Genomic DNA, 21682 nt, shown 5'->3' with positions numbered 1-21682 from the left:
CCAACCAGACCCCCCCCCAGAGCTCCCAGGGTCTAAATCACCAACCAAAGAGTACATATGAAGGGACTCATGGCTCCAGTCACATATGTAGCAGAGGATAGCATTGCCTGGCATCAATAGGAGGAGAAGCCCTTGATCCTGTGAAGGCTCGTTTCACCAATGTAGGGAGGGTAATGCCAGGGCATTGAGGTGGGAGTAGGTGGGTGGGGGTGGGAACATCCTCATAGAAATGGGGATGGGAGAGGCAGTATGGAAAGAGGAAAAGGGGATAACATTTGAAATGTTAATCATAAAATATTCAAGAAAAAAATTAAATTAAAAACATTTTTAAAAAGAGACCTTGCCTTAGTGAATGAAGCAGAAGAACTATTGAGGATAATTCTTGACATCATGTGAATGTGCAGCCTCCACACATGCGTGTGTGCCCTTAGGCAAAACTATTTAACTTTGCCTCGGTTTCCCGTGAGAAGCAGATGAGGTAGTAGGCATACACAGTAACAACTAAGCTAGGCATGGTGGGTGGCACATGCCTTTAATCCCAGAACTCAGGAGACAGAAGTTATAGGATTTTTACCATTTTTGGTCTATATAGCAAGTACTAGGCCAGGGTACATAGTAAGACCTTGTCTCAAAAAAAATAGCACTCACTGTTTTGCACTTCATGAAAACTCTGGTTGCTGTCATCTGAACAGCAAAATGAGATGATATAGTGGTTGTAGGTAGAGAACCTTCCCCATCATAACATCAGCAATGCAAACATTTACTCAGTGCTTAGGATATGCCAGGCAATCCCACGAACACATTATTTGTATTAACTCGTTCAATCTTTTAACAGGCCAATAAAATGTGATTCTTAGACTAATTCACATTGCCAAAAATAATACAAACAAACAAAACCCCTATGATACATGGATGCTGAATCATACAAACTGATTTTTGCCAGAAATCACACAGGTAGAAGACAGCAATATCAGCCTCTCAGCATCTGGGCCCCTAGATCCATGCCTCACCACATTTCATTGCCTCCAGTTTAAGGTAAGGTTTAGAGCACTCAGAGCTAGAAGTCAGGAAAGATTGAGGGGGTGGGGAAGATTAATAAGCTGAAAGGCCATCTCATCAGGAGTGCATGGTATTCTTTTCTGGCTTTGAAACATCTTAGGGCCTCTTTGGTCACCAGGTAATCCTTAAGTTACCATCCAAAGCTTTGGAGCTGTGAAAATTCATATGCATAAAACATCATTAAAGTGAAGCTGATTCATGTGGAGGGCCAGGGGTTATGCTGAAAGACTTTGGAATCAACCAGAGCATATTCTAAAATAAACAGAACATCATGAAAGTAGCAGGAGTTCATAATTCCAGTGAGTCATCATGTCAGTTCATGACAGTTACCAGAGGCAGGAACTTACCTTAAAGAGTGAGGTTTGGCCAAAAAAATTAAACAAGATGGTTTGCAAGCCATCAAGAGGAACCTTTTCGCTCACTGACTTAGGCAAATATATGGAAGCCAAAGCCTTCCTTAGAGGGATGTCACCGAGAAAAATCTGCCAAGAAAAATCAGGAAATGAAAACAGGAGTCTTCACCCATCACAGTGACATCCTCTCCTCTTCCCATCCCAACCAATTCAGAGTTCCCACAGAGGACTGAAGCTGGGGGTTGTAGCCTGTTTCCATGGATGAACTATAACACACTTTCTACACACACACACACGCGCGCGCGCGCGCGCGCGCACAAACTTCTCCTTCCAAGGTTCTCTTCCTTTAACTTAAGTCTACATATGTAATAACAGAGGTGAAAAGGAGACTAACAGATTACATTATTTGTCCCAATATTGAGAAATAAAGTGAGTTGAAACATCAGACTACCTTCCCTCTTATAGTTCTGAAAGCAGAAACAGCAAAATGCAGTAGTATTAGGCACTTGCCTCACAGTACATTGAGCAATGCTTTCACTACATGTGAGCCTGGAAAGGGAGGTAATTGGCTTTAGAATTCTGCTAGAGACTCATAGTTAGATGGATATTTTAGTTACATTGGTCATAAATAGTATTTGGCATAATCTAGATTATTTTTGAGATGAAAATGAGCTTTTTAAAAAACTACACTCATTGGAAACACAAACCTGGATCTCTCAGGCAAAAAGGGGTGTATGGACACCCTTAAATACATTCCCTTATTTAATATCTTTGCAAGCTTGAAACGTGTCATGGTAGGGCATTAAGAAACAGAGGTTCAGAGAAGTTACAAGTCATATCCAGAGGTCACAAATTAAAGAAGTAACTGAACAAAAATATGTGATTTAGGACTGAACTTTTCCTATTATTCATGATGCTGCTCAATGAGCTATTACCTAGTTGAGTGTAGTGTGTGTGTGTGTGTGTGTGTGTGTGTGTGTGTGTGTGTGACAGTGTATAATGTTTATGGAATGACTTCTTGAACCTAAAACCCATATGGACTTTCTAGCACAGATGACCCATGCCCAGTCAATTGATGACCTTAGAGATCACAATTTAGCTTCAGCATATAGGTAATTTGGTACCAAGAATGTGACTAGGGTTGATGGTCTGTTTATCTGCTGATGCTCATAATGGATACCTCATATGTAAACAGAGAGGTCAACATCTGCTTCAGCTATAGCTAAAAGGGTCTTAATGGATGAGGGGTTTCCTGCATATAACAGCCAGATAAACGAACAGTCATTTGAAAGCCCAGGAAAATGAACACTAGCAGAGAGATTCTAGAGCGAGTAAAAAAGGTAAAAATACAAGGTGAACTACCTGTTTCAGCTGTTCAGCTGATGCTTGGTTGAAACTACTCTGGCTTTGAAGGGAATCTAAAAATTGCTGCTAGGAAAGTCTATTTATTTTTGTTGTGAAGAATTAGAAGTAAAAGTCAAGAGAACAACAGCCATTGGAAGGACAGGATGGAGAACATCTGGAATGAAGAGAGCTAAACTCTGCACAGATTATATGCATGGTCTCTGAGTCATATATGCATAGGCCAAAGGCCAAATAAAAATCAAGGAACTCAACTGAGATTTGAACTGCCACCCAAGATACGGAGTTTACTTTGATTCCAGACAGTTTCATTGCCCATTATAGCCAAATCTATAGCCTTCAGAGAAATATATTAGAAGTGAATTTTCACATAAGAAAATTCAGAATGTATGCAATCACAATAGTATGTAATCAACATGTAATCCAGATTTCTCAGTCTATGGAGAAAGAATGCACATGATCCATATGCAACTACTAAGATAAGCAAAGACGAATCAAATATACTAAAATTAATATACAGTGATTTTAAAACTTCAAGTACAGCTGTGCTTAGGTGTGTAAAAGAAAGCGTGTTTTCAATTAATGCAAAGAGAAGGACTAATACTACAGAAGGAATAATACTACAAAAATAATAAAACAAATCAATAAGAATAAAAAGGATAAAGAGGAAGAAAAGAGAATTTGAGGATAAATTTTGAAAAATTCTGGTTGTGCCTGATGAGTTCAACAATTATATGAGAACAACAAATGCCACTGCATTTTATGATAAGTGAATAGAAATTATTCTATCAGAAAACAGATAATAAAATAATTAGAATATGAAAAGAATCTCAAGGACTCTTGAAGCAATATTAAAAGGTCACATACACATGAAACTGCAGTCTCAAATGGACAAATAACGTGGTGAAAAAACAGGATTTGAAGAAATAATAAGTAATGAATTCCAGAAACAGCAAATTCCAACAGAATAAATACAAAGAAAAACACATGAGGGCACATTACTAGTCAAACTGCAGAAAAATCAAAGGCAAATATTAAAAGTCAATAGGTGCAGATGATATATTCCACATCTCATATAGAAAAACAAAAACTTAAGTGAGACTGCTTTCTCCCCAGGAAAGGGTTAAGGGCAGAAGACAGTGATGTTTATGAAGCTAAAGGGAATTGATGCTGGATGAAGTCTGCTCTTCAAAGAGGAACAAACCTAGTGAGTGCCCAGGTGATGTTAAACAGCAAAGCAAAACAAAAACCAACAACTTTCTGTCAACTTCGTTAGCACAGTTGCATCTGCCTTTAATCCCAGCACTTGGGAGGCAGAAGCAGGTGCATTTCTATTAGCTTGAGGCCAACCTGGTCCACATAGTGAATTCCAGGGCAACCTGGACTGTACAATGAGACCCTTTCTCAACAACTCAAAAAATAAATAAGTGATTATAATATTCTCTTGCAGAATCTATAGTGTTCCCTGGTTAAAAAATAATACCCCACATATAAAAATTAGGGACTAGAGAACAGGTAGTATAATTAGGTATTTAAGGTCTTAAAGCTCTATGTTTTGGGGGGAGCAGCTAATATTCACTTTAACTAGACTGTGACAGTATCAAGAATTGCATTTTAATCTAGTGTGAGAAAATTGTATTATATATGTGTGTGCTGGGTTTTATGTCAACTTGACCCACTAAAGTCATCAGAGAAGACAGAACCTCAATTAAATAAAATCAGGTCGGAGGCAGGATCCTACAGCATTTTCTTTTGTTGTTCTTGTTCTTATTGGTTTTATCTAGTTTGGGTTTATTGAGACAGGGTTTCCCTGTGTAGCCCTGGCTGTCCTGGAACTTGCTCTGTGGACCAGGCTGGCCTCCAACTCAGAGATCCTCCTGCCTCTGCCTACTGAGTACTGGTATTAAAGGCACGCACCACCATCACAGTTATCGATGGGGAAGTTCCCAGACCACTGTGGATGGGGCCAACCCTAGGATGGTGGTCCTGTGTTGTATAAGAAAGTAGGCTGAGTAAGTCATAGGGAGCAAACCAGTAAGCACCCCTTTATGGTCTCTGCAACAGCTCCTGTCTCCAGATTCCTGCCCCGTTGAAGTTCCTGTCCTGACTTCCTTTGATGTTGACTGCCAAAGAAGTGCAACTTCTCCCCAACTTGCTGCTGATCATGCTGTTTAATCACAGGAATAGAAACCCTAAGACAGTGTGATTAAAAGGACAAATGCTGTAGATGGAATATAACATAGTTCAACCACTATAGAAATCAGTACGGAAGTTCCATCATAAACCGAATAGTACAGCCATATATATTATCTACCGATACAACCCCATATATATTATCTACCGATACAACCCCTGAGTTATACCCAAAAGAATCAAAGTCATATGTAAGGCAGATACTTGTATTCCTACCTTTATTGTGATACTACTCTTCGTAACAGCTAAGATATTGAATTAGCCAAGGTGACTAGATATAAAAGTGGATTTAAATTGCAGTTATACATGCCCAATAAAATCTTACTCAGCCATGAAGAAGAATGAAATATGCCACAGGAAATGAGTATAACTAGAGATTGTCATATCAATTGAAATACGTCAGATTCGGAAAAACAAATGCTAAATTTTAGAAGACATGAAAGTATAAAGGAGATTATCTAAAGGAACCAATAGAAGTGGCAACAAGAGCAGAGGGTGGCTGTAAATGTCATCAAAATCCATGGAATGAAAGTGTCATAAAAGAAATAAATTATTTTGTAAACTAATATTTGTTTATTTAAGATATATAAAGAGTAAATATTAATAATAATATTCAAGCAGATGTAAAAATTCATATAGACTAGAAAAGGCTTAGAGTAGCAATCTTAAGTAAAACAAAAGGTTGAAGGGCTCATGCTACCTAACGTTCACACCACAGGTAGCAAAGAAATGAAGAGAGGGCCAAAAGGATCTAGCCTTAAAAACAGCAAGCTTTGGGTCTGTCCGTGTGTACTATTTAGGTGGTGGTATTTTGGAGCTCTGGTTGATTGGTAATTTTGTTCTTATGGGGTTGCAAACCCCTTCAGCTCCTTCAATCCTTTCTCTAACTCCTCCAATGGGGACCTTGTTCTCAGTTCAGTGGTTTACTGCTACCATTCACCTCTGTATTTGACACACTCTGGCAGATTTCTCAGGAGACAGCTATATCAGGCTCCTGTCAGCATATACTTCTTGACATCAGCAATAGTGTCTGGGTTTGGTGGCTGTATGTATATGGGCTGGATCCCCTGGTGGGGCAGGCTCTGAATGGACATTCCTCAGTCTCTGCTCCAAACTTTGTTTCCATATCTCTTCCTATAAATATTTTTTCACCCCTCTAAGAAGGACTCAAGCATCTGCACTTTGGTCATCCTTCTTCTTGAGCTTCATGTGGTCTATGGATTTTTATCTTGGGTAATTCAAGCATTTGGGCTAATATCCACTCATCAGCGAGTGCATACCATGTGTGTGTTTTTGTGATTGGGTTACCTCACTCAGGATGATATCTTCTAGTTCAATCCATTTGCCTATGAATTTAATGAATTGATTGCTTTTGATAGTTGAGTAGTACTTCATTGTGTAAATGCACCACAGTTTCTGTATCCATTCCTCTGTTGAAGGGCATCTGGGTTCTTTCCAGTTTCTGGCTATTACAAAAAAGGCTGCTATGAACATAGTGGAGCATGTGTCTTTGTTGTATGTTGGAGCATCTTTTGGGTATATGCCCTGGAGAGGTATAGCTGGGTCCTCAGGTAGTTCAATGTCCAATTTTCTGAGGAATCTCCAGACTGATTTCCAGAGTGGTTGTAGCAGTCTGAAATCCCACCAACAATGGAGGAGTGTTCCTCTTTCTCCACATCCTCGCCAGCATCTGCTGTCCCCTGAGTTTTTTATCTTAGTCATTCTGACTGGTGTGAAGTGGAATCTCAGGGTTGTTTTGATTTGCATTTCCCTGATGACTAAGGATGTCGAACATTCCTTTAGGTGCTTCTCAGCCATTCGATATTCCTCAGCTGAGAATTCTTTGTTTAGCTCTGTACCCATGGCTCCAGCTGCATATGTAGCAGACGATGGCCTTGTTGGGCACCAATAGGAGGAGAAGTCCCTGGTCCTGCCAAGGCTGGACCCTTCAGTGAAGGGGAATGTCAGGGCAGTAAGGGGTGGGTGGTTGGGTGGAAGAAAACCCTCATGGAAGAAGGGGGAGGGAAAGGCGATAGGGGGGTTATGGAAGGAACCCAGGAAAGGGGATAACATTTCAAATGTAAATTTAAAAATCATCCCCCAAAAAGCCAGCAAGCCTCAGGTTCATTGAGAGACTTGTGTCAAGGGGATAAGGCAGAGAATGATGGGTCAGGAAGTTTGACATCTTCCTCTGGCCTGGGCACATATACATATGTATGCACATATATATATATAATACACATGCACACAGATTATAGGTACCAAAAGAGAGTAGCAATAACATAAGAATATATAAAAAATAAATAACTGTAACAACACAGAAAGTCTAAAAATAGGTTTATTTTCCCAACTCTTCTTTTGAGAATTTCATGTTTGAGAACTATATTTATATTATTTCCCCCTCCTTCCAATCCTCCTACGATTTTCCCACTCCTTTCAAATTTCATGACCTCTTGTTCTTAAATTATTGTTACATATCTAGAGAAATGTAGATATACACACATTTATAAATATAGCCTGCTGAGTTCACATATGTGCCCAGGGCTGATGATATGGGATTGGACTGCCTATCAGAGGCTCGTCCCTGGAGAAGACTGAATCTTCCCCTCTCAGCCGCTGTTAACTGTTTGCAGCTCTCCATGTAAGGCTGAGGTTTTATGAGATCCTCTTATTTATCTTTTAAAAACGTATTATGACTTGATTTTTTTTTGTCAAAGGTAACAAAGAACACCAGTAGGAGAGGGAAAGTTCCCAGTAAGTGGTATTGTTTTAAAAGCTAAATATTCATATGTAACAAAATGATTTCATACCGTGTAAGAAAATTAGCTCACTGGGGAATCTTCTTCCTAAGCATAAATTTAAAACCAAAGAGTTTTTCAAAGAAAGCAAAAAAGAATGGTTTCATGACTGCCCCATGCCAAAGAGTTTTTCCCCCGAGAAATCATATATGGTTACTAGAAAGGTAAAAGAAGTACAAATTAGATTTCAGAGAAAAATTGTAAACATGTGTTTATGAAAAGACCCCACTGAGAAAATGATAGGGAAGTTACAAAACTGAACTACAAGCCAATTAAAATATGAACTAAAGATTGACAGCCAAGTCAACAAAGAAGTTCTGTGAGCAATCAAGATGAAAATGAAAGCTTCGTGTCCATCATTAGCCACAAAAGACAAGAACACAGGAGTTTCTTACCAACAGGAGTATATACCCTATGGCCAGCTACTCAGTTTCTAACTATTTATTCAAGGTTCATGAAACCATGTCCACACAAAGACATGTATGCAAATATTCATAGGAGTGTTATTTGTAATATCTCCATATTGGAACAAACAAATAAACAGCAAGTGTAGAATAAATAAAAAGGACATTTTTATCCAATCAAATATTATTCAGCAATTTAAAAATATGGACAGCAAAATGATGAATTTCAGAACAATGTAATATGGTTGAAAGAAGACTTCTAGCATAGAATCACGTACATATCACATGATTTTGTTTGGAGGAATCAAGTTCTAGAGCAGAAACAAATTATGGCTGAAAAAAATGTCAGGGTGGTGGTGGCCCTGGAGGTAACAGCTTCAGAGATTAACTGGGAAAAGGGGGATCTTTCAAGAGCACTTGTAATAGTCCATAACTTGATAGGGCTTGAGTTATATGGGCATAAGCCTTAGCTAAATTCAGAAAGCCCAGTCTTAGGATGTACATACTTTCCACATAATAAATTTACAATTTTAAGGCATAAAATAAAATCTGCTCCCTCAGATTGCTTTGAAGTTGCATATGACCTGCCAGAGGTGGAACTCCTGTTAGACGGTAGAAAGGGCTGAGACTTCTAATTGATACATGATAGTTGCATTTATCTATGGAATACAGTGGGATGAATCACGGTAATTACTATCTACCTCACATCAAACATTTGACATTTGCCTCTGTTACCTAACTTGAACCCAGAATTTAAAATATGGCCAGACACAGATCTGAATTCCAGCTTAGCTACTAGGTTGTGTCCTTGGGGCACATCCCTTGATTTTCTGTTACCTTATGTGTTCCAACAATACTCAGTAGCATAACATCCAACACACAATAAATTATCCCTATATGGTAGCCAATAGTCACTGGATATTTTGGAGGATTTCCATCATTGCACACCACATAGACATTAGTACAAGTAAGATGTTAGCCTACCAAGGCTATACACAAAGCTTCCCTGGGGTCTCTATACTTTCCTAATATTCCCATTCATGTTAAAAGTTTCCAAGGGCGCACTTTTTCCTTCTCAGGAACTTCGTGGGTGAGATCTAGGACAGCATTTGGTTGCCTGGCTTTCAGTTTCCTATGCTGCACTCACCTGGGGGGATGTGACTTCTTCAGAGGAGTTGATGCTGAAGGCCATACCCTCAAACTTGTGGTCTACCCGCAGCACAGCCAAAGCCAGCTTGGCTACAGTGAGATTTGCTGTTCTCCCTGCAAATTCCATCTTGTGACCAGCCCGTTCGATTATCCTCAGAATCCTGAAAAGAATCACAGGCAAACAGCACTCTTTCTGCCTTGTTGGTAAAACTCATCCTCCCTACAAGACATCCCCACTGTGAAGCTTGACTTTGTGATTTCCTTGTCATTGATGTTGTTTGGTTTAAGAGCCCAACAAACCGAGGTCTGCATCTTAGGGCCTCTAATTTCTGTAGGGGTAAGCAAAATGACCTCCTTGGCCTGTGTTTTCCCTGCAAGCGAAGTCAGAGGTAGTACCAACATGCATCTTAGAGGGTTGTTTCAAAAAATCAGATGAAATTATCTTTTATAAAGTCAGATCCATCATGGCCTCATTTGCCTGAGAAGTTCAGATTTTATCAAACCTATAAAGGAATGCCACCAAGTGGTCTGAACAGCATGCTGTGATCCGATGTGTACATCAAAATGTATGTCTGACTGCCGTGTCGGAAATGGGCCACAAAGTGGCAACAGTACAAGCAGAAGGCTAGGATCGGAAGCTCAAGTAGATGGACAAGGGAAGGAAATAAAAGTAGAACCGAGAGAGGAAGAGATGGATGGATTCACTGATTCTACTAGAATAAGGTAGTCGTTCTCAACCTGTGGTTTGTGACTGCTAGAGTCACACATCAGATATCCTGTATATCATATGTTTACATTATTATTCACAAGAGTAACAAAATTACAGTTATGAAGTAACAACAAAATGATGTTATGGTTGGGGATGACCACAACATGAGGAACTATATTAAATGGTCCCAGCATTAGGAAGTTTGAGAGCCACTGCTCTAAGAGGTTAAAGGGTGTAAGGACAGTACTTTATATAACAGTTATTTTCTTCTTTAATGTTCTTATCAATAACCCCCTGCATCTTATTTAATTAATGCTACATAAGATGGGGGTCAAATTATATTGGATAATATAGAAAGTTTTCAGAGAATATATAAACATTTAATAAAAGAGTAAATAAAAATAAGACATTTATAAGTCAGCTTCCCAAGGGGAAATCAAAAACTTGTTATTGACTGTGAAGTAGAATGTGTCAACCAGAACAACTCCTAAGTTTTTCAGGATCCCATGGGTTGGGATCAGTTTATATCCAACAGTTAGAGAGATTTATTTCAGGCTGGGTTTTGGGTAGGAACATATTTGAAAAGTCATTATCGCTGAGAGTTCATTCACATTCAAATGGTGCTAGCCACTGCTCTGGACCTTGTCAATGCATAACTGTCTGTGTGCTGAGGAAGTGATGGGATAAGATCTCCGTTTCCTGAGCAGAGCCTTCTGACTTACTCATTGCTTACTGGAGCCAGGTTGGAAGCTGAATCACTCTGCTTTTCCGTCACAGTGCTGATGATTTGGAGTATGATCTGGGTTAGGTTGATACTTATCTCATCACAGTTAGAAATATCAGCTACTTTAGACACAAGAATCTTTGTCTCTTCTTCATCCAAAGGTGGGGACTCATTGAGCAGATTTACAATGTGCTCTGCAACATCGTCCACATTCTCTGGGAGAAACAAAGTGGAAATGGGTGACCTCCATTTTGGCCCTTAATGTGAGGCTATGTTGGATGGCCTCCTTCCCTTTAAAAAGACAAACCAGTGAAAGGGAAACACACAACAAGGAAATGAAGTTCGCCATAGGAAACCATTGAAGCTCAAGTTCTGGGAAGAAGAACAAAAGTCAATTTTGTATTCATTAAGTCTTATTTCAAATGCACTAGGGAAATCTTTTTGTCACTGAAGAATTATCTTGAAACTTGATGCTAATTAAGTTAAGACATTTCGAGTGTTGGCTTGAGTTAAGATCCCACCTATACTCAAATATCAGCAAACATTGAGTCTAAGTTTTTATAATCAAGGGTGGTGATTATGATTTCCTGTCAAGAACTGGCAACCCACAGGTAGAAATCAAATGTGGACCACAGAATAAGAAGCAATTAATTACGATTTTTCTAAGGAGGAAGAACAATAACTATTAGCTCGCCCACTTTTTCTTCACTTTTTATTATGGAAATTTTCAAGTACAGTAAGAAAGCAAAAGAATTTTTTAAAAAGGCAAAAGGATAACCTAATGAATCGTCATATACTTCATAAATCACCCAGTTTCAACACGTGGCAGTGACAAGCTAACCTTATTTCGCATTCCTTCTCACCCACCATTGCCCCATCTCCCACATCCTATAGTTTCACGCACACATACTTCATTACATATCTTTAAAACTAGACAACTTTCATCTTAACCATAACCATAATCAAATTAAAATTAAGGTGAAAATGATCCCAAATGCACAATTAGTGCTCAACTGTCCTTAGTTGTGTCCTAAATGCTGGTCTAAATCATCCATTTATGGGAATCATCACCCCCTTTTTAAGGGAAGGATGCTGTTAAGAAAATACAATGCAAATTAGATTTTACTGAACTAAAATCCATATAAAGCTGATCTTCCTGGCCAAAAAATTTGATCTGCTAAGAAAGATTCCAGAGAGAGAGACAGAGAGAGAGACAGAGAGAGAGACAGAGAGAGAGACAGAGAGAGAGAGAGAGAGAGAGAGAGAGAGAGAGAGAGAGAGAGAGAGAGAGAGAGAGAGAGACTCATGATGTATTTACTTCAGCTCATATTATGAATAACCAGCTATGTTTGGGGGAAAAACAATTTGAGTGTTAAATTTTCTATACCCCCTCTCCTCTTCCTCTTCCTTCTTTTCCTCCTTCTCCTCTTTCTTCATCATCCCCCACAGCTGTCAGCAACAGTCCAAACCTCTCCCCCACTTCAAGCTCCCCACAACTTTATTCCTTACGGAGGATTTTTTTTTTTTTTGCTTTTCTTCTTTACCCTCATCATTTCCCCCAGTTTTCTCCCATTATTCATTTTTATTTCTACAAAAGACTCTGAGGTCATCGATGAAGTGCAGAAATTTTAACCAAGGTCTTCTTCAGCCTCTCTCCACTACCCCAATATCCCCATGGCTTATTTAGAAACAAGTTCGCAAGCAATGACAGAATTCTCTCTGAAGGGACACAAAGGAAAGAAAGTGACTAACTTTGTAATTGCTTCTAAATGAATATTTCATCCCTGCTAGTACTCATCTTATGGTCCATTCAGAACAGAAAACACAGGCTTAAGAATGGCTCAGTGGGTAAAGGCACTTGGCCTGCTGCCAATGTTGACTGCCAGAGTTTGATCCCTGAAATCTACATGGTGAAAGGAGAGAACCAACTCATACAAGTTGTATGTGTGTGTGCGCGCACATCTTGTACACACACACACACACACACACACACACACACACATGCACAACCACAAACTAATATTAAACGGTGAAAAGAGACTAAGAAAACAAATTATTGGTGGAGAAAAAAATTGTACACTCCTTCCCAGATCTTTCTACTGCTGTTATGAAATTGTTCAGGTTTTGTTGAAAATGGAAAAGTCAGAGCTGCCTAGTCACGATCCTTCGGGCTTCTGTGGTGCGACTTCACTTCTCGCTGTCCCTGCTGTGGCAGAATGAAAGTAAACAACAGGCCAATGGGAAACTAACTACACCGAGGAAAGTAATTATAGACTTCTCATCTGGAGTTAGATACTTTTTAACTTCAATATGAATTATAGTCCTTGCATAAAAATTCTAGGTTCCTAAACAAGAGTAAAAAGAAATCTTCCTCTAAGGGTGGCAGAGGAGATTCTCGTTGCTTGAACCATCGTTTCAGTTAATCTGCCAAGAATTTAAACAATCAAACAATAAGGGCATAGTTTTGCTTTTTTTATGATGCTCCTGCTGTGAGCCAATGCTTCATAACACCCTCCCCCCACACACACACATTCTCACTTTGTAACTTAACACAGTGGTTAGCCATTATCTCTTGTGGGTCTATGTGTTGAGTGAGCTCAACTGAGCAATTTTCTCTTGGGACTTCACAAGAAGTTGCAGTGGGATTGAAGCCAGGGCTGGACTCATCTGAAGGCTAGGCTGCCCTGGAAGGGTTCCTCTCACATCTAGCAGTTGATGCTAAACAGATGCTAATCATCTGGGGCTGTGAATGGCACTCCCTCCATATGTCATTTTCCAGTGACTTGGGTTCAGAGGTGTGTTGAATCGAGGGTGTATACAACAGCCAGCTTGTAGAAGCTTATAAGAACCCAATTTGTGAGTTTCTGAGAATTTTCATAGTCTGGTTATTAAACAGAGGCAACTACTAAGTTAAATAGAATAATTAATTAAAAATACAAACTTACAATGAAATTATTAAAAACAATAAGGATTCTAAAAAAACATCTGCCAAATCTTTGGCTACCTTCCACTAGTGCATATTGGACTATTTACATCCATGGTCTCTGTGAGCACCCCTCACTGACTTCACAGGTCACTGACTGACTTGGTATTTGAATGAGAATATTACAAAATAGCAAATGCTACAAATCATTAATCACCCTTTGAGAGTAGAATTGGTTAGTAAATATTTCTCAGCATATCACTTGACTTCTCAAAGCACAGCAACCGTATCCTGAGAGGAAGCACCCTAAATGAGAATTACCAAGAGAAGGAATGCCTACACTTCAGTCCCCTTGAACACTAGCCCCCTTTGCCTGCTTTTGGGTGCTTTTCCTTCTACTGAGTTGTATCATCCAGTCTTGATATGAGGGTCTGTGCCTAATCTTATTCTAATTTGTTGTGTGTGTTTGATTGATATCTCTGAGAGGCTAGCTCTTTTCGGAAGGGAAATAGAGGAGGAGTGGAACCGGGAGGAGGCTATGGGGTGGGGGAGGGGGAACTGGGAGCAATGGAGGGAGAGGCAACTGCAGCTGGCATGTTATTATATGATAGAAGCATTAGAACCATTATTGACAGTGTTGCTTTTGTCAAAATCTACCACTAGAGCAGCCAGAAGCCAGTTCTAGTGGATCGAATGATATTGGGCGTTTTGAGGATGGGCTATAACAGCAAAGCATTAGCCACCTTACACAATGGTTATTCATATTACCACCTTCACAAGGATTAAGACATGAAGACATAGAGACCATCTAACACTCTCTGACTCCAGAGCTTGAGTCCTTTTGCATGGCTTTTTGATAGTTTCTGTAGCCTTTCATTGATTTTGGCCATATGATTGGGGGTCATAGGGCATCATTCTGCTTTGACCAGGGTGTGAAGGGACCCAGAGCCTTCCACATGTTAGTAATGTATTCATCCCTGAGCTCCACCACAGTCCCTGTTCCCTGTCAATCACTCATCATCCTACCTACCATGATGGTGGAAAATACCAGCCAACTTCATCCTGGCCTGGCCTTCTTCGGTATCATGTGAATAACAAAACCAGGGAATCAAACAGAACTCAAAGAACTCTGAAAGAAAGAATCCTTTTTCTAGTAGTGTGATATAAGGGAGCTGAGTAAAGTAAGGATTTATATGGGAGATCTATAGAGTTTTTCTCCAACTAAGATGGCTAATGTTTGTCACCAGCATTAAAAAGGAATACAATAAACCGTTTCAGTATGAGTTCATTTCTTTCATTTACACAGTACTCATCCCTGTTAAGTTCCTGGTTTAAAAAGAAGAGGACTCCTCCGAAGGTAAGAGTTTTCTTTCAGTCATACGCAGCAGAGCCAGCATCCATCCGACTGTTCCCTTTCTCTGTGGCAACTTCTCAGTTAATTTTCTAAAATCCTCAACCCAGTACAGTGCTTTTGTTCTTGTTATGGTTCTTTGTTGCCTTTTTCCTCCACAAGAGAAAATTCGATTAGCATGTCTAAAACAAATGTGTCACTCAGAAGGAGGGAGGTCAGCATGAGGCAGGCCCTCTGTCTCTCCTCCCACTCGCTATAGCCTGCAGCGCCACGTCCTGTTCTGATTCACGATTCCCTGTCTAGGACATCAGAGTTGGGCTGACTCTTCTAACTCAGCCACATTTTCTTTGCTAAAGATCTCAAATGTGAATCTTCCATAAGGAAGATTATCCGAAGAAGTGCTCTTCCTTCTGACCAATCCTTTGGTCCTTCTGTAAGTTGCCATTGTACCTATGCCTCAAGTAGTGGCCACATATTGAAGCAGAGACCCAATCTGGCAGTAGAGCCAGTGCATCTACAAAATTACTCAGAAATTGAAATTCTATAAAGAAAATAGAGTTCTTATATTTTCAGGCCCTACTTCCTGGTTCAAAGACAGTTCTTTTTTCATTGTAACCTTACATGGTAGAAGAGAAAAACAAGCCTTTTCAGGACTCTCTTGTAGAAACACAAATCCTATTCATAAAGGACCAACACCCATGACCTTCCAAATGCCTCAATCACTTTGGGATTAGGATTTGAACATATATATTTGGCTGAGGTTGGGCGTGGGAGCAGAAACATTCAGTCTATAGCAAATATTTCACAGAAAGAGGCATGTAAAGGACAGATAAGCGTGCATGAAAAGATGCTCAATCCATATGTCACTGGGGAGTTCCAAATTAAAGAAGTAATCTGGTAGAGAGGCAAAGATTAAAACAGAGACTGAAGGAACACCCATTCAGAGCCTGCCCCACATGTGGCCCATACATATACAGCCACCCAATTAGACAAGATGGATGAAGCAAAGAAGTGCAGACCGACAGGAGCTGGATGTAGATCGCTCCTGAGAGACACAGCCAGAATACAGCAAATACAGAGGCGAATGCCAGCAGCAAACCACTGAACTGAGAATAGGACCCCCGTTGAAGGAATCAGAGAAAGAACTGGAAGAGCTTGAAGAGGCTCGAGACCCTTCAACAATGCCAAGCAACCAGAGCTTCCAGGGACTAAGCCACTACCTAAAGACTATACATGGACTGACCCTGGACTCTGACCTTATAGGTAGCAATGAATATCCTAGTAAGAGCACCAGTGGAAGGGGAAGTCATGGGTACTGCTAAGACTGAACCCCCAGTGAACTAGACTGTTGGGGGGAGGGCGGCAATGGGGGGAGGGTGGGGAGGGGAACACCCATAAGGAAGGGGAGGGGGGAGGGGGATGTTTGCCCGGAAACCGGGAAAGGGAATAACACTCGAAATGTATATAAGAAATACTCAAGTTAATAAAAAAAAAAAAAGAAGAAGTAATCTGGTAATACTCCAAAGCTATTAGAATGGCCTAAATCCAAAGCATTGACAGCAGCATATGCCGCAGAGGATGCAGAGCAAGAGAACAACTTAGAAACAAGCCAGATGCCCTAATGGAGAAGAATGGATAAATGAACTGTCATTTATCCAGGCAATGGAATACTAGCCAGAACTAAAGAAGAAATGAGTTAGAAAGTCCTAACAAGACATAGGGGATGGGTATGAACATTGAGAAAGGCAGGAAGTCAACCTGGAGAGAGTACACATTGCATGATTTCAAGTGTGTAACATCCTGGGGAAGACAAAACCATGAAAACAATAAAAAACCACGGAGTGCCAGAAACTAGAAGGGATAAAGGAATGAATGAACGTACCACAAGGAGTCTTTAAGGGGGTACGGTTCTGTACATACATGTTGCGCTGGCTACTTTTATGCCAACTTGACCCACGAACTAGAGGTATCTGAAGGGACATTAATTGAGAAAAGGCCTCCAAAAGGTCCAGCTATAAAGCATTTTCTTAATTAGTGATTGGTGGGGGAGGGCCCAGCCCATTGTGGGTCGTGCCATCCCTGAGCTGGTGATCCTGGGTTCTACAAGAGAGCAGGTTGAACAAGCTGTGGGGAGCAAGTAAGCACCCCTCCGTGGCCTCTGCAGCAGCTTCTGCCTCCAGGTTCCTGTCCTGCTTGAGTTCCTGTCCTGACTTTCTTAAATGATGGACAATACTGTGGAAGTGTAAGCCGAATAATTCTTTCCTCCCCAACTTGCATTTTGCTCATGATATTTGTTACAACAACAGTGACCCTAACTAAGATGCATGTCATGTAAATTCATATCTACAGTTACAAGGATCCATTGTCCTTGTTAGTTTTATGTGAAGGTCACACAAAGTAAAGTTATTTGGGATCAATTGAGAAAATGCCTCCGTCATGTTGTCCCATAGGTAAACTTGTCAGGCATTTTCTTAATTAGTGATTAATGTGGGATGACTCATCCCACTGTGAGTAATGTCATCCCTGGGCAAGTGGTGCTGGGTTTATAAGAAAGCAGACTTAGCAAGCCTGAAGGCATCATTCCTCCATGACCTCTGCTTCACTTCCTGCCTCCAGGTGGCTATGTTGACTTCCTGTTCTGGCTTCTTTCAATGATGGTGAATGGCCTGAGAGTTGTAAGCTGAAATAAACCCTTTATTCCCCAAGTCGGTTTTGGACATGGTGTTAGGTGTCAGGAATGAAAGCCATAATTAAGGCAGACACTGGGCAGTGTCAAGAGTGAACCCCAATATAAATTTTCAACTGAGTCAGGGTAGAGCCATCATTGTAACAAAGCTAACTCTCTGGCGACAGTGTGGGAGGACTGAATGTATTGTAAGCGCACAGAGGAGCTCTGTATTTTCTTCACCTTGCTGGGCACACTTAGAAGACTGAGGCAAGAGCGTCAGGAGTTCAAGGCCATCATGAGCTACAGAGAGATTTACAGGCCACATCTACCGTGACTCTACCTCCAAAGACTAGATATTGCTATTAGCCTGCTTCTTCATCTAAACAAATAGATTTTATGAGAAATTCAAAGCTTCTTCTCTCAACTAACCAGGACAAAAAGAGAAAAGACACAAAGTACTAAAATCCAAAATAAAAGTATATGTGCTAGGGAGGAGAGGCACTGCCACCAACTGTAACTAAAAGATGGCTGTGTGCTTAACAAGAATGTGAGGACATTGGAACCTTCATGTAGCATCAGCAGGGATGCAAAATGGCTCAGCAGTTTCGAAAAACAGTTTTGCAGTTCCTTCAAAGGCTAAAGATAGAGTTACCAGGTGACTATAATTGTACTCTTCAGTATGTCCTAAGTGAAGAAAACATGTCTACCAGTCATTTGCACCACCAATATTCATAATCTGTCTATAAATAATAGACCAACACGAAAACAACCAAATGGCCAGCAATTGATAAGTAACTAAATAAAATATAATATGTCAATTTATCACAATAGTATTCGACCATTAAAAATGTAGTACAGGCCCATGCTACAATATGAAGAAGCATCACAAACATATTGAGATGCCTACAGTAAGCAAAATCCACACAGGTAGAAATTGGATCAATGGTTGCCAGGAATTATAGGGAGAGAGAAATAGAGGTTTTGTTAACAGGTACAAGGATTCTTTGTATAATGAAATGGTCCGTTTACAACTCTCCTCTATGGAATTCACAGAGATGGTTGCACAACTGAGTTACTGACAAAAAACAAACTCACAAGTAAAACAACCCAGTAGATCGTTTTTGCTAAATGGGGAACCTGTGATATCACCACTGAAAAGGTTTTACTCTACTTTGAGATATCAGGTCTTGATAGTCAAATGACCCAAGACTCCAAAGCCTGATAACATACTTTGTTAATGAAGGAGTTATGAACCAGATACAATCCATACTCTATGAACTGGATTATAAATTAATGCAACTATTACAAATGTATTTGACACTATATGATTGACTTCAGCAATCTCACTTTCCAGAATTTATGCTTAGAACTCATTTACACTGCCCAAATAGTTTATAAAATTAAATAATCTATTTGCAAAATATTGTGACATGTGAAATATTCACTAGAGAAATCTTTCTCCTCTATAATTAATAAACGTCTGAATTGGGAGTTTTGTGAGTGTGAGTGTGTGTGTGTGTGTTTGTGTGTGTGTGTGTGTGTGTGTGTGTGTGTGTGTATTCTTTTATTTTGTTTGTGAAACAGGATCTCTCACTATGTGGCTGAGGCACTGGCCTTGAACCCAAGATTCTGCTGCTTCAGTCTCCAAAGTGTTAGGATTACACAAATATGCCACCAGGTCAGCCTCTTTAGAGTTTTTAAATGTAGAAAAGAATGGGAAAATAATACTAAAAATGATAAAATGAAAATCTGTAAAATAAAATATAGAAGTCTGATAGTCCTGACTCCTGCCCTACTGCCACCTTGACCAACAAACAGGACTGCTGTAAGGTGAATTTTCATAGAGTGACTTCTGCCTATATTCTCTTATCTCAGATCAAGTAGGCAAGCTAAGGGGGGGGGGCTCCCAGGATATCTCTATGTGCACAAACCTGTCTTACCATCGCTTATAGTGATATTAGCAAGATCCACAATCTTATCAGGGAGTCCTTGAAGCAACTTGCATTGCTTAAGCCTTGGTTTTTCCCATTGACTCTTTCCAGTCTGGATGCTGATGGAACTGCAAAAGACAGAATGGAGGAAGAAGAGGAATTATCCAGCTTTTCATTAAAGTAACAGACAAGGATAATCCTAAGGGAAATGTTACAGTGGCTCACATCTGTAATTGCAACACTCTAGAGGCAAGAGGGTCACCATGAGTTCCCGGCCAGACTGGAATGCAGGGTAAGACCTTGTCTCAAAATTAGTAATAATTATTATTAACTTATAAATCAATTAAATAAGAGCAATAATGGAAGACTTCTCCATGCCTATGGCATGGTTTCCATGTCCATTTCTAGCCTGTAGGGCTAGATGGGTGCCAGAAAACTAATAATGGAATAGGGCAAGATTGAGCTCACCAAGAATCAAGGAAGAGTCTTTGCCATGCTCCTTTAATAAAGAGTCTTTATTAATAAAGACTCCTTAATAAAGAGTCTTTGCCCATATATAACTCCTTTCTATCACTTTCCTTTCTTGCCTGTTTTTAGGAGTCTATTGGAATAGTCTTGTCTCTATACAATAAATGACTGTAAGTGATTAAGGACTTTCTATAGTGCATTGTCCTTCACTATCAACCCACACCTTTGCCTCATTTACTTCAGGCCAGTTCAAGTCAGCCAATGCCCGCGCTGAGTACTACAGACTCTAGGAATGGTAGCAGGGCATATAGACAGACAGGGCGGGGCATGAACCTCACCAGGAGTTTGGAATTGAGTGGTCCTGCTCTCGGATTTATACAAAACATAAGAAAGTTTATGTGAACAAAATGGAATCTATCATAACACCACTCAAGAACTTCTTTTCTTTTTTTGCTTCTTTCATTTGTTCTTTATTTCTTTCGTCCTTTCTATGTGTTTGTTGTGGTAGTGGTAGTGAGTTTTGATTTGGGCTTTTTGTTGGGGGGAGTTGTTTGTTTGTTTGCTTATATGTAAACACGATCTTCCTTTGTAAATCAGGCTAGTTTTGGAACTTCCTAAGGAGTGCTAGCTGATCTTAAACTCACAGCAATTCTCCTGTCTCAGCTCTTGGAGTTCCAGGTATATAAAGCACTCCTGTCTGGTTAAGGAGAACTTTGAGCATTTGAAGTGAGCAGAGCCTGATATACCTTCCCTGCTGCCACCAACTAGAGAAAGAGACACATGGAAATGGCTGTCACGTCTGCAATAACAAATTATCTCTTAGGCTATAGTACATGGTGAAAGGATGGAGCCAAGCGGTAACAGGAAAGGCAACCTGCTGTCTTGATGACTGTGTTAGAGGTTTGCACTTCATTTCTTAACAAAAGTCTGCCATGTAGCAGCCAGACTCCAGAACATCATGCTGGCAGCAGGGTGAATTGCTGTTGGGGAGTAGCGGACTGCGAGAAAGCACGGAGACAGCTCTGATGTAGGCAAGAGCTAGGAAAAGGCTTGGACTAAGGAGCTGGCTACAAAGGAGAGGCTCCGTGTGAGTTTCCACTGGAACTGCCAAGGTTGCTTGCTTTCTTGGGTTATTAGGTGTGAGCAGGGGTGGATACCATACAGGCAGAGATGTGACTTTCTACCTGTGCTCTTAAGCCTCTGTTGAAACCTGCTGCCCCTCTGTTCTTGCCCGTTTAAGTTGTTTGGCATACACCATTAGCAACAGAGTAAGAAACAAGGCTGATGATTTAAAAAGGGGAAATGATCAACCGAACAATACAAGAGTGATGGAGTAAATTATGATGGCCCATCCATGAGGCAGCAGCTCGGGCTGCCTTCGAATTGATCATTAAAACGATGAATGCAAAGCATGGAATGTTTGATAAACCATTGAATGAAAGGGCAAATTACATTATTTGGTATGTAAACCGTGGTTACTGCTACAGAAAACCTAAAGGCATTCAAAGGAGGGCCAGGCTGGAAGTCAGAGAGAGGCAAAACAACAACAACAACAACAGCAACAACAACAAAACATGCCAACCTAAAAGC

General features: G+C 40.2%; 1 protein-coding gene across 1 annotated transcript in view; it reads right to left on the bottom strand.

The window, feature by feature from the left end:
* The window catches only part of Adgrg4 (adhesion G protein-coupled receptor G4), a 129810-nt gene that overhangs the window by 27605 nt on the left and 80523 nt on the right, over positions 1 to 21682 (bottom strand). The window contains exons 9-12 of the mRNA XM_039100558.1: positions 19634 to 19752; positions 10750 to 10966; positions 9317 to 9479; positions 1407 to 1541 (exon numbers count right to left, since the gene is read on the bottom strand). Of these exons, the coding sequence (XP_038956486.1) occupies positions 1407 to 1541; positions 9317 to 9479; positions 10750 to 10966; positions 19634 to 19752 (634 nt within the window). The remainder of the gene's footprint in view (positions 1 to 1406; positions 1542 to 9316; positions 9480 to 10749; positions 10967 to 19633; positions 19753 to 21682) is intronic.

Source organism: Rattus norvegicus, chromosome X, assembly GCF_036323735.1.
Source record: "Rattus norvegicus strain BN/NHsdMcwi chromosome X, GRCr8, whole genome shotgun sequence".
Lineage (NCBI taxonomy): Eukaryota > Metazoa > Chordata > Mammalia > Rodentia > Muridae > Rattus > Rattus norvegicus.
The sequence above is the reverse complement of the archived record's forward strand: the minus strand, read 5'-3'. Positions and strand labels throughout refer to the sequence as shown.